The sequence below is a fragment of the Pan paniscus genome, chromosome 20 (assembly GCF_029289425.2).
Source record: "Pan paniscus chromosome 20, NHGRI_mPanPan1-v2.0_pri, whole genome shotgun sequence".
Classification (NCBI taxonomy): Eukaryota; Metazoa; Chordata; class Mammalia; order Primates; family Hominidae; genus Pan; species Pan paniscus.
Window position 1 is genome coordinate 43,682,044 of NC_073269.2, and position 13,742 is coordinate 43,695,785.

Genomic DNA, 13,742 nt, shown 5'->3' on the forward strand with positions numbered 1-13,742 from the left:
AGCACTCTGGAAGGCTGAGGTGGTGGGATCACTTGGAGTCAGGAGTTTGAGACCAGCCTGGCCAAAATGGTGAAACCCCATCTCTACCAAAAATACAAAATAAGCCGAGTGTGGTGGCGTGCGCCTGTAGTCCCAGCTACTCCGGAGGGTGAGGCAGGACAATGACTTGAACTCGGGAGGTAGAGGTTGCAGTGAGCCAAGATGGCACCACTGCACTCCAGCCTGGGTGACGGGGTGAGACTCTGTCTCGAACAAAAAAAGACAATTTGTTTTATGTTCACATAGCCATTTTGGTATAGTGTTTGCATGGTGTTTTTTTTTTTTTTTTAACTTTTAACCTATTTGAGTTGGTATATACTTTTGACTTTTTAACCCGAGTCTTCATATTTTAATCTTTTTTTATATAACCTAACATCTTTTTTTTTTTTTTTTTTTTTGGAGACAGTCTCGCCTTTGTCACCTAGGCTGGAGTGGAGTGGCACGATCTCGGCTCACTGCAACCTCCACCTCCTGGGTTCAAGCGATTCTCCTGCCTCAGCCTCCTGAGTAGCTGGGTTACAGGTGCCCACCACCACGCCTGCCTAATTTTTGTATTTTTAGTAGAGATGGGGTTTCACCATGTTGGCCAGGCTGGTCTCAAACTCCTGACTTCAGGTGATCCACCCACCTTGGCCTCCCAAAGTGCTGGCATTACAGGCATCAGCCACCACGCCTGGCTTTCTTCTGTGTTTTTTTACTGAAGTATTTAGGCCATTAACATTGTTTGTAATTATTGATATATTTGGGTTTGTAACAATCATCTTGCTCTTTATTCTGTTTCTCTTATCTATCCTTAATTCTTTTTCTAATTTTCTGCCTATTTTTGTATTTTTTAAATTATATTCTATTTTACTTCTACTACTGGCTTATTTATTACGGCACTTTTTAGAATTTTGAGTGCTTTTTTTCCTAGAGGCTTTCAACATTCATTTTTAGCTTTCAATGTCTAGTTTTACATATTATACCCTATCGTATATTTTGCTGGGATCTCACACAAATAATACTTCCATTCCACCTTCTCACCTTTTGAGCCATTTTCATATTTTAATTGCCACAAATATTACCATCCCTATACTACATTATTGATTTTGCATTAAAAACTCAATTACTTTTTCAAGAGAATATGAGGAAAACAATATTTACTCATATTTAACTTTTCTGTTAATTTCCATTCATATGTATGAATCCATGTTTCCATCTGCATTTGTTGGTGATGAATTCTCTTACCGTTCATTTCTTTTTTCATTTGAAACTATTATTTTAGGCTCAGGGAGTACACATGCAGGTTTGTTACATTGGCAAACTGCATATCCCTGGGGTTTGGTGTACAAATGATTTTGCCACCCACATAGTGAGCATAGTAGCTGACAGTTTTTTGACCTTCACATTCCTTCCACCCTCCACTCTCAAGCAGGCCCTGGTGTTTATTGTTCCCATCTTTGTGTCCATGTGTACTCAATGTTTAGCTTCTACTTATAAGTGAGAACATAACAGTATTTGGGTTTCTGATCCTGCATGCCTTCACTTAACGGCCTCCAGCTGTGCCCATGTTGCTGCAAAGAACACAATTTCTTTTTTCCCTGAGGCTTTAGCTTTCATTTGTTTATAAAAGTTTTCACTTTTTTCATATTATTACCAAGTGCAGAAGTACCAGATAGAGTTTCCCCCCTATTCCTTTCTCTGCTAGCTTGCATAGATTCTCACAAGGAGTTTATGAATCTTGTTACTTTTGTCCCCATGTATGTATCTTTTTTCCATCAGGCTGTTCTCAAGATTTTCCTTTACCACTAGTTTTCAGCAATTTGTCTTGTGTTTAGCTTTGAATTCCTTGAGCTTCTTAGATCTGTGGCTGATAGGTTCCAAAAAATTTGGAGTATTTTCAACCATTATTTTTAAATATTTTTTCTGCCTTCTCCCCGCTTCTCAGACTCACACTTACATATATCTTTATATTTTCCCACAGATCACCAAGACTCTTTTACAGTGTTTTTCCCTTGTTGTACCTGAGTTAGAGAAAACGCCACACTTTGAGACGAATTAAGAGTCCATTTATTAGCTGGCGACCGAGAGACGGCTAACGCTCAAAATTCTCTCGGCCCGAAGAAGGGGCTAGATTTTCTTTTATACTTTGGTTTAGAAAGGGGAGGGGAGGGTCTAGTTAAAACAATTTTACAGAAATAAAGTAGGCAAAAAGTTAAAAGGATAAATGGTTACAGGAAATTAAACAGTTCCAGGTGCAGGGGCTTTAAGACTATTACAAGGTGATAGACCGGGGGCTTTAGGCGTTATCAATCAGACGAATTCCTGGGAATTGCGGATATAGCTTGCCACAGTATCTTATCAGTTAATTGCATTCTTGGATGTGCTGGGAGTCAGCTTGCACAAGTTAAGTCCTTGAGGAAGCGGCTGCCAGTGAAAGAGCCAAGATGGAGTCTGTCTGGCTCTCTTAGCTAAGGGAGAGTCAATTCAGGTGGAAACAAGGCTGGGTAATTAAAGGAAAAGGGAGAGTCTAAAAACAGGGTTAGTAAAAACAAGGTTGGGCATTACATTCCCCACTTGTGTTTTTGGGGAATCAAATCGTTGATTCCTCAGTTATAACAAGGGGGTTATATTGAGTCTTAAGATACATAAGTTTGACAGAAGCTATGCATTGTTTTACAAAATTAAGAAACCAATTTTATATACAAGGCCCAAAAATTAAACTTAATAGTATGATGAGGAGAGGTACAGCTAACCCAGTGATTAAAGCAGTTAGCCAGGGGTTCCAGTTGAACATGCTTTGATACCAGGGGATGTTGTTTTCTCGTTCCTGTTGGCGCCTATCTAGATTTTCTCGAACTTTTGGAGTGTATCTTTTATGACTAAGAATGGTGGAGGAACAGTTAAATCAACTTTGTTAGGGGGTTTCTGGAACATAGGGTCACCTAGATCAGTTAAAGGCCCGATTGGCTTGGGTGGGCTCCATGAGACCAGGATTTTTTGGATTGTGAACATAGTCCCAACATCAAATCCTGGGATATAAAATCTTAATTCCCATGACATGCCATAATACTATTGAGTTGAATTAGGGTCATGGACAGTTATAGTAAGAGGATTACAATTTTTTCTAGTACATAATTTAGGACGAGAAGCACGAGTTATGGAATGAAGATCTGGTTGATCCCCCAGAGTAGGTGGCTAAAGTTACACATGTCCAATCAGGGCAGAAAAACTGGTAAGTATCTCGACAGCTAGTGTCAGGGTGATTCCCAGGACAGAGGTAAAAGTCAACATTTTGGAGTCCTTTTTCTGCACCTTTGGAGCTTCCACATCCAGTTTGGCTCCTGGAGTGTCCAAATCCTGCTGCAAGGTTGACACTTCCTGCTTTTGGGACCGGCAGATTGTGTTGCTCTTCATGGGTACGGGCTGGCTCTGGGAACAGTACACATAAATCAACTGCAAAAGAGACTTCCTTGGAGGTACTGGCCCTCCAAGTGGTGTTTGCAAATACACATCCTGTTGTGAAAGAGGTGAGGAGAAAGGAGTAGGAAGGCGCAAAGGACATAACAGGCAAAAACAAACAAGTGAGGTAGATAAAAAGAATTAATCTAATGGCTTCACCTGACTTAGGTGCAGTTTTAAAGGGGCCTGACCCAGGCCTGGGGACCCGTGTTTCTAGTTGGGCTCTGTTGGCCTTTTTGATGCGGGAGTGATGAATCTAAGCAGGAATGCCGTCCACCTTCAGAGCCATTGGTGTTGTGAGGATGATGGTGTGAGGTCTTTTCTAAGCAGGAGTGAGTCCTTCTTTCTGGAACTTTTTAACAAACACTAGGTCTCCTGGCTGGAACGAATGGCAGGACCCTGTCTGGTCAGGAATTGGATTGGGATGGGTTCCTTGAACAAGTAGCAGGATGATATCTTGTACCTGTTGGGGAGACTGTAGGTACTGTAATAAATTCTTTTGTGATATTTCTGCCAATTGGGCATCTCTTAGCTTAGGCAAGATAGGCGGCGCCCTCCCATACATGATTTCAAAAGGTGAGAACCCAGCCCAGTAAGGGGTGCACCTTACTCTAAGTAGGGCTAAAGGAAGGAGACTTACCCAATTTACACAAGTTTCTGAGATTAATTTTGTAAGAGTGTTTTTTAGGGTGCTGTTCATGCGTTCTACCTGCCCAGAGCTCTGGGGTCGATAGGCACAATGGAGCTTCTATTGAATGTTTAACGCCTTACTGACCGACTGAACTATAGACGAGGTGAAGGCCGGTCCATTATCAGACCCTATGGCAGCAGGCAGCCCATATCAAGGGATGATTTCATTGAGTAAAAACTTAACTACCAAGTTGGCGGTTTCGTTTTTGGTAGCAAATGCCTCAGTCCATCCAGAGAAGGTGTCTACTAGTACTAGAAGGTATTTGTACCCAGCCTGGTGTGGTTTTACTTTTGTAAAGTCAATTTCCCACTTCTCTCCTGGCAAGTTTCTTCGGAGACGGTGGCCTGGGCTGGGTTTAGGACCTTGTTTGGCATTTACCTGGTCGCAGGTTGTTCCCCAGAGAGCTGCTTGATCTGTTAGGCTTTGAAGACGGGGGATTCTTGTTTTTGATAGCCTTTTCTGCTGAGGTGAGTAGCCTGCGCTCCTGGCAGATGGCTCCATGTACATGCACCGTAGCAAAGGCGTACCTGCTGTCAGTGTTAACGTTAATATCCTTACCCCATCGGAGAGCCTGAGTGAGGGCGATCAATTCAGCTTTTTGCGCTGAGGTGTTTGCTGGTAAAGCCTGAGCCCACAACACATCTGTCTCTGTGGTAACAGCTGCACCGGCCTTTCGTACTCCCTGCTCGAGAAAGCTGCTACTGTCTGTGAACATGGTGGCGTCCGCCTTCTCTAGGGGCACATCTTGAAGATCGGGTGGGCCAGTTTCGGTAGTTTCCAACAGTTCCTGACAGTCATGGATAGTAGCTGGATTTAAACACCGTGTGGGAGAGAAAGTTGGTTTACTGATCTAACAGTAAACTCTGATATTGCAAGATGCGAGCATTTGACATCCATTCGCCAGAAGCACTTTGAAGTAAAGTCTCTATGGCATGAGGAGCCTTAAGGGTTAAATTTTGGCCCAGAGTTAACTTATCAGCCTCTTGGACTAGGCTTGCTGTAGCGGCTACTGCTTGGCTCGCAGACAACTTGGCCATCCAGAGGTCTCAGGATCCAGTTTCTTAGATAAATAGGCTACTGGGCGTCTCCAGGGTCCTAAGGTCTGAGTAAGCACCCCTTTAGCAACTCCCTGGCTTTCATGGACAAACAGGTGAAATGGCTTTGAGATATTAGGGAGGGCTAAAGCAGGGGCTTCAGTTAATGCCTTTTTCAGGTTTCAAAAAGCCTGTTCTTGTGTGTCTGTCCAAATTAACGGGCCATTTCATTCTGTACCTCTTGGATAGCCGCCACTAAGATTTTTGTTTGTCATTTGAATGCTTTATCAGCAGCCTTTTCAGCTGCCTGTGTTGCTCGTTTTTGTTTTTCAAACTCTTGGTTGTCAAAAACCTTTTGGGCTATTTCTAAAAGCTGACTGATATTCATTCCAGCAAATCCCTCCAGTTTTTGGAGTTTTCTTTTAATATCTGGGGCTGCCTGAGCCACAAATGCCAAATTAAGAGCATGGCTATTTTCGGGGGCCGCTGGGTCAAAAGGGGTGTAAATCTGATAAGCCTCCTGGAGGTGCTCTAAAAACGGTCCTGGTGACTCATCATGCCCCTGGATGACTTCAGTCGCCTTAGACAAGTTTATGGGTTTCCGAGCGTCTCCCTTAATACCTGCGAGGAGATACCGGTGGAAATCATCCAAAGCTCTCCCTCCACTTGAGGAATTTGGGTCCCAATTAAGCCGGGTAGAGAGAAAGACCTCTGTGCACATTTCTGAAAATCTTTTCTGTATATCTCCTTCCTCTCTGGAACTCTGTCCTGCACCAGCCAGCATGTCTCTCTGTTATCTTCTTAACACAGTAAGAACTTCATATTGTTTGGGATCAGCTTTCTCATTATCCAGAATGTGTCTCCAAGTAGAAAGTTTGTGTGACTATTGCACAACTTCACTATATATATATATGGAGAGAGAGACAGAGAGAGAGAGAGAGAGAGAGACAGAGAGAGAGTGTTTCACTCTGTCACCCAGGCTGTAATGCAGTGGCATGATCACAGCTCACTGCAATCTTGACCTCCCTAAATTCAGGTGATCCTCCCACCTGTCTCCCAAGTAGTTGAGAATACAGGCATGCACCACCACACCTGGCTAACTTTTGTATTGTTTATAGAAATGGGTTTTCACTAACTTGCCAAGGCTGGTCTCAAACTCCTGCGCTCCAGTGATTGCCTTGGCCTCCCAAAATGCAAGGAATACAGGCATGAGCCACCACACCTGGCCCACATGATTCTCTTCTGTCAGGGATCACAGTCATACAAACCAATTATTCCATCATGGCTCCAACAGAAGCTCATGTTTTTTGACACTGGTGATGTCACTGGAAAGAAACACTCTCACACATTATTGGTGAGAATGTAAATTGACATTTTCAAAAGTAATTGGGCATGATCTATTAAAATTTAAAATGCACAAATACTTTTGACTTGGCAGTATAATCAGTTGTAATATATTCTATATAAATAAAATCCAAGAATAAACATATAAAGATATTTATTGCACTAGTTTGCAGAAATAGAAAACTCAACCTGAATACTCAGCTTATGGGGAATGGATAGAGTATATCATGGCATTGCTGTTACTAGGTTGCTACATGTAATTCTGCAGGCATTTTGAAAAAGAAAAGCAAGGTGCACAAGACAAATACCAACAAAATATAATGTACAGACCTTATTTAAATCTGGACTCAAACCAACTATTATTGTGAAAGGTTGACTTATCTGTTCAAGATACATACTGAAAATATTTAGGGGGAAAAGGTATATAGCATGCTGGTTGTCTTTAATATATCCCAGTGAAAACTTATTGGGAGAGAAAACAAGAAAGGCAAAAATAGGGTGATTATTAAAGAGGTTATGGGTACACTGTACTATTTTATTTTTGCCCATGTTTAAAATTTTCTAAAGTTAAAACAAATTAAAGTGACAGATATATTTGCAGTTATCCTATTATAGTATACTGTTACCAGACTGAAATGAGGCCCATACTTGAGCACAGAAGAAAACATCAAAAAATAAACACCAAAGTTTTAACAGCAGATGAGTGCAATACAATGAAGGTGGTTTTTAAAAATTTTTTTAGCTGGGCGTGGTGGCTCACACCTGTAATCCCAGCACTTTGGGAGGACAAGGCGAGTGGATCACTTGAGGCCAGGAGTTTGAGACCAGCCTGGCCAATATGGCAAAACCTCATCTCTACCAAAAAATATAAAAATTAGCTGGGCATGGTGGCAGGCGCCTGTAATACCAGCTACTCAGGAGGCTGAGGCAGGAGAATTGCTTAAACCCGGGAGGCAGAGATTGCAGTGAGCTGAGATTGCGCCACTGCACTCCAGCCTGGGTGACAGAATGAGGCTCTGTCTCAAAACGAAAAAAATAAAAATATAAATAAAAATAAATTTTACACTATTTCCTTGGTATAGGATAAACTTCGTATGTAACTTTGTAAGATAAATGTAATTTTTTTTTTTTTTTTTTTAGGATAGAGACTTGCTCTGTTGCTCAGGCTGGAGTGCAGTGACACGACTTGGCTCACTGCAACCTCTGCCTCCTGGGTTCAAGCAATTCTCCTGCCTCAGCCTCCCGAGTAGCTGAGATTACAGGCATGTGCCACCACACCTGGCTAATTTTGTATTTTTAGTAGAGACGGGGTTCCACCATATCGGCCAGGCTGGTCTTGAATTCCTGACCTCATGATCCACTGGCCTCAGCCTCCCAAAGTGCTGGGATTACAGGCGTGAATGTCATGATTTTTAAAAAGAAAAACATGGATGTAAAGAAAGTAAAGCTTCGTTTTGAACACTTATGATGGTAACAAAACTCAAAGGAGCAACTAAAGCAGTGCTGCAACCACTTTTGTCTGTCTTAGTAATTCTGATTAGTGTACATTCCTCCCCCCCCAACCATTTTGAGAGAAATTTGTCTGAAAACATGATTTATGAAATAAACATAAGTGCTGAAAGAGTTAACAGTTATTAAGTTTCTTCTTTTAAACAATCTTGTAACAACAGAAAAAGCCTTGGTCAGGTATGGCTCATGTCTGTAATTGCACTACTTTAGGAGGCCAAGGCAGGAGGATCACTTGAAGCCCGGGATTTGAGACCAGCCTGGGCAACAAAATAAGACCCTGTCTCTACAAAAAAAAAAAAAAAAAAAAAAAGAAAGAAAGAAAAAGAAAATTTAAATTATCCAGGTGTGGTGGTGCACACTTATAGTCCCAGCTACTTGGAAGGTTGAAGCAGGAGGATCACTTGAGCCCAGGAGTTTGATGCTGCAATGAGCCATGCCACTGCACTCCAGCCTGGGTGACAGAGAGCCCACCTCTAAACAAAAAAAGACAAAACCCTTATAAAATTGATCTATCTAGACAATGATGGAGTGTAGAGGATTGTAAAAACCTTGGCTACAGAAATTGTTCCTCTCTAGCGTAGTCCATGATTGAAGAACAGAAAAGCACTATATCATCCATCAAATTTAAATAACTGACATAATGCTTAAAATTTCCCCTTACCATCATTCTTTATGGTTAAAAAGAAATTCTGCAAGTGTGTTCACAAGCCAAAGATATTAATAAGCATACAGAAGAGAAAGGATTAATGGTCAGGACTGGGAAACAATGGGTTAAACAAAAGATAGTATTTTCTTTACTGCAGGTCTTCTCAACCTTTTAATTTGGTTTGTTCAGAGTGGAATTCACAATGCCAGTAAGGAAATTTGGTTATGCACTGTATCATATGCAATGAGGTAGAACCCGCTCTACGTATTTTGGGAATTATTTCTTGAACATATTTTTGAAAAGTCTGGCTCAAGATATTGTCTGCAAATGGCAGTTAATATGCAAGTATGTTTGATGGTAGAAGGGCACCTAACAGTCTACTGACATTTAACTTTTCCTTTAAATTTATAATTTTGCAATTATGTTAATCTCTCAATTGTTAATGACTGAATAATGAAGGCATAACTTATCCAATCTGAGCAAAACGTACTTTAGAGACGAAGAATGCATGAGTGTTGTGGCATCATGGTGGTTACACCGATTATTCAGTTCTAATGATTCTCAGTTACCACTTTTTTTTTGACAATAGTTTGTAAAACAGTGAATTAACATTTAGATTATAATCATACACTATATACAATCAGTGGTTTCCAGAGTGATGACAATTCAGTGGGCTGCAATGTTCATTAAAGATAATGTAGGCCGGGTGTGGTGGCTCATGCCTATAATCCCAGCACTTCAGGAGGCTGAGGCCGACAGATCACCTGAGGTCAGGAGTTTGAGAGCAGCCTGACCAACACGGAGAAACCCTGCCTCTACTAAAAACACAAAATTAGCCAGGCGTGGTGGCACGCACCTGTAATCCCAGCTACGTGGGAGGCTGAGGCCGGGGAATTACTTGAACCCGGGGGTGGAGGTTGCAATGAGCCAAGATCACACCACTGCACTCCAGCCTGAGCAACAAGAGCGAAACTCCGTTTTTTTTTTTGTTTGAAACCAAAAAAGATAATGTATTGGAAGACAAGAGATAACACTGCATATAGAAAAGGTAAGTATTTCTTGGTAACATTTGTTTTTCTATGAACAGCTTTGTATACAGTAACTCAATTTTGAGGTCTTGAGTTCTGTGCACCAGATGCTTGGAATCATAGAAGAACTGTAGGCATTGATTGATTGCTGCTCCAATATATTATTCTCACTCACCTTCACTCACTGAACACCATTAACCTCTTCTCACCATCATTAATTTCTGACCATCAGCCCTCATTCAACAACATTCTAATTAACAAGTTCAAATTATTTAAAGCTGTTTTTATCTGTCATTTGCGTCCATTATGTACTAATGTATTACATTTATTGTCACTATAGTATCTGTTCCTTAAAGCATAGAAGGAAAGCATAATTCATGTATTATATTTTTCAAAATCACTGCATGCACAAACATACCTGGTAATTAACTGTTAACTGGCTTTTGAGTGTTTTACATTATTCAGAAATCCCTGATAGAGGTCATTTAGGTGGCTTAAGTTGAATTCAAATTAAATTTGGTTAGGATTTTTTAATGAACTGAAAACATACTGTTTTTCCTATTTAAAATAATGGGGCCAAATAAAAATAATACAAACCAAAAATAAAATAATGGGGCCAGATGTGGTGGCTCACATTTGTAATCCCAGCACTTCTGGAGGCTGAGGCAGGTAGATGCTTGAGCCTAGAAGTTTAAGACCAGATGAGGAAACATAGTGAGACCCCATCTCTAAAAAAATTTTTTTTTAAATGAGCTAGGCATGGTGATGAACAGCTATGGTGACAGCTACTTGGCAGGTTGAGGTTGGAGGATCGCTTGAGCCTAGGAGGTCAAGGCTGCAGTGAGCTGTGATTGTGCCACTGTACTCCAGCCTGAACAAGGAGAGCAAGACCCTGTCTCAAAAAAAAGACAAAAAGACCAAAAAATGGAATGTAGCCTCCGAGATCTGGGTCTCTAAAAATTTACCATTCAGTATATCAGAAATGGGTTAGATTCAAATGAGGAAAAACTGTAGTTGGTAAATTGTTTATATTTCCATTTAAGGCAAATATATATTTTATACACACACACATATACATATGGAATATATATATATGGAATACATATGTGGAATATACATATGGAATATATACATGTATGGTATATGGAATATATACATGTATATGGAATATATACATATATGGAATACATATATGAATACATATGTGGAATGTATACATATGTGGAATATATACACACGTGGAATGTATACATATGTGGAATATATACACACGTGGAATATATACACACGTGGAATGTATACATATGTGGAATATATACACGTGGAATGTATACACGTGGAATATATACACATGTGGAATATATTCCACATACACACATGCGGAATATATGTATATATTCCACATACACACATGTGGAATATATGTATATATATATATGGAACTACCTTGGCCATCATTTTGTTAAGAAATTCTTTTTCCCTTAAAATAACAATCAGAAAATGTGGGCCAAAAACTTTTGCTTTTGGAATTTGTTGTAGAAAAATAATCTTTCACTTTCTTAAAAAACAAAACAACAAAAAACAACAGCCCTAAAGCAATTTTTGAAAGTTTCTTCCTGGTATGGATTATCTGATGCTCAGAAGTCCTTCATACCTTTACTATACTTTAAAGGTTTTGTTCTAAAATAAAGTATCTGTTGTTCTAAAGGGGCTACATGATAAGAGAATGGTTGCATCTTTTTACTGTAATCATAAAATATTCCCACCATTTGAGTTCTCTAACAGTATGTAATGATGATAATGGCAATCATTTTAACAACAAATATCAGATACTATCGAAAGGGAATTATATGTATTTAATTATAATTTAGTCATTGTAATACAATTACAGTATTTTACAAATAGAAAAGAACACACAAGAAATATATAGGATTTCAGTTAGGATATGGTGAAATGGAGATGATGCTTAATAAAGGATATAATTCAGCATTATATTCTAGCGTCTGTAGAGATGTTAAGGAATTATTTAAGGGGTTTCTGAAATTATTCTGCATCCATGTTAATGTAGGCCTTCTAAGAATGAGCAGATTCTGAGCAGAAGCAAGATGTCCTACATTCATTATAGATATGAAATAGACGATGAAGATTTTCTTAAATTTAATCACATTCAAGGCTTTCTCAATTATGAAGCCTTGTATGTTGAGTAAGTTGTGAAGGACGTCTAAAGTCTTTACCACACTGGACACATGTATAGGGTTTCTCACCAGTATGGATCCTTTGATGCAGAGTAAGTTCTGAGCCACGACTAAAGGCCCTCCCACATTCCTTACATTCATAGGGTTTCTCTCCAGTATGAGTTCTCAGATGTTCAGTAAGGTGTGAGCCACGAATAAAAGCCTTCCTACACCGTTTACATTCATAAGGTTTTTCACCTCTGTGAATTCTCTGATGTTCACTAAGTTGTGAGCCATAAATAAAGGCCTTGTCACATTCCTTACATTTGTAGGGCTTTTCACCTGTATGAATTCTTTGATGATATGTAAGTTGTGTAGCACGTACAAAGGTCTTCCCACATTCCTTACATTCATAATGTTTCTCACCATGAATTTTCTCATGTTGAGTAAGATATGCAACACGAATAAAGGCCTTTCCACATTCCTTACATTCAAAGGGTTTCTCACCTGTATGAATTCTCTGATGTTCACTAAGTTGTTTGCCACAAATAAAGGCCTTTCCACATTCCTTACATTTGTAGGGCTTCTCTCCGGTATGAATTCTTTGATGTTGAATTAGATTAGAATTAGAAATAAAGGCTTTCCCACATTCTTTGCATTTATAAGGTCTCTCACCTGAATGAACTCTCAGGTGGTAAGTAAGTTGTGAGCCACGAAAAAAGGCCTTCCTGCATTCTTTACATTCATAGGGTTTCTCTCCTGTATGAATTCTCTGGTGTTCATTCAGTTGGGAGGCACATAAAAAGGCTTTCCCACATTCTTTACATATGTAAGGCTTTTCACCAGTATGAACTCTCTGATGGTATGTAAGGTGTGAACCAAGAATAAAGGCCTTTCCACATTCCTTACACTCATAAGGTTTCTCACCACTATGAATTCTCTGATGATAAGTAAGTTGAGAGCCAAGAATAAAGGCCTTCCCACAATCCTTACATTCATAGGGTTTTTCACCACTATGAATTCTCTGATGAAGAGTATATTGTGAACAATAACTAAAGGCTTTTCCACATTTCTTACATTCATATGGTTTCTCTCCTGTATGAACTCTCTGATGTTCAGTGAGCTGTGAACCACGAATAAAAGCTTTCCCACATGCGTTACACTGATAAGGTTTTTCATTAGTATGAATTTTCTGATGTTGAATGAGATCAGAAGTACGACCAAAGGCCTTTCCACATTCCATACACTCATAAGGTTTCTCACCAGTCTGAATTCTCTGATGTTGAATATAGCTTGGCTTTTTGCTAAAGGTATTCCTGTGTTTCTTAACTTCAGAGCATTTTTCTATATTATGATTTTTCTCATGTTGAATAAGGCATGACAGGTAGCTGAAACCTTGTCTACATTCCTTACATTTGTACAATTTTTCCTTGGTAGGAATTATCCGATGAAAAGTAGAAGAGGTTGAATGACTTTCAGTGGCCTTTTCTTCACAGGTAATTTTGACACACATGTAAAGCCCTTCCTGACTTGCTTCTTGACCCTCTAAGTTGCCTTTGCACTCCATATTGTCTCCAAGACCATTGTATTGAAGGTGATGGTTGGTAAGTTTCCCCATATTCTCCCACTGGAGTGATTCCATTTCATAAATTTCCTTTTCTGGAGATAACTTTTTGGTCACACAACTGGATTCCAAGTCTGTAGAATAAAAAGAAAGCAAATTCCTGCTTTTGTTTACAGGGAGAAATAAAAATTCTATGGTAAAAATGATAGATGAAAATAATTCTCATTAAGAATAGAATGGCTTGAACAGTACAGAAATATTTTGTGCCATTT

The 13,742-nt window shown here is 39.6% G+C and overlaps 2 protein-coding genes across 26 annotated transcripts in view; one reads left to right on the plus strand and one right to left on the minus strand.

Annotated features, from left to right (window-relative positions):
* The window catches only part of ZNF793 (zinc finger protein 793), a 91,533-nt gene that overhangs the window by 53,805 nt on the left and 23,986 nt on the right, over positions 1-13,742 (plus strand). For 15 of the 19 annotated variants that reach the window (XM_008960843.5, XM_055103126.2, XM_055103122.2 and 12 more), the window contains one exon: positions 13,344-13,402. The exons of 2 other annotated variants lie outside the window; for them this stretch is intronic. The gene's annotated coding sequence lies outside the window, so the exon portion shown is untranslated. Of the gene's footprint in view, positions 1-13,343; positions 13,511-13,742 lie in introns of all 19 variants that reach the window. 2 more of the 19 variants (XM_063600228.1, XM_063600224.1) reach the window with 2 other exon arrangements.
* LOC103784476 (zinc finger protein 571) overlaps positions 11,570-13,742 on the minus strand; it is a 30,257-nt gene continuing 28,084 nt past the window's right edge. For all 7 annotated transcript variants that reach the window (XM_034945202.2, XM_034945197.3, XM_008960847.4 and 4 more), the window contains one exon: positions 11,570-13,604. In XM_034945202.2, the coding sequence (XP_034801093.1) occupies positions 11,911-13,548 (1,638 nt within the window). In that variant the 5' untranslated portion in view covers positions 13,549-13,604 and the 3' untranslated portion in view covers positions 11,570-11,910. The remainder of the gene's footprint in view (positions 13,605-13,742) is intronic.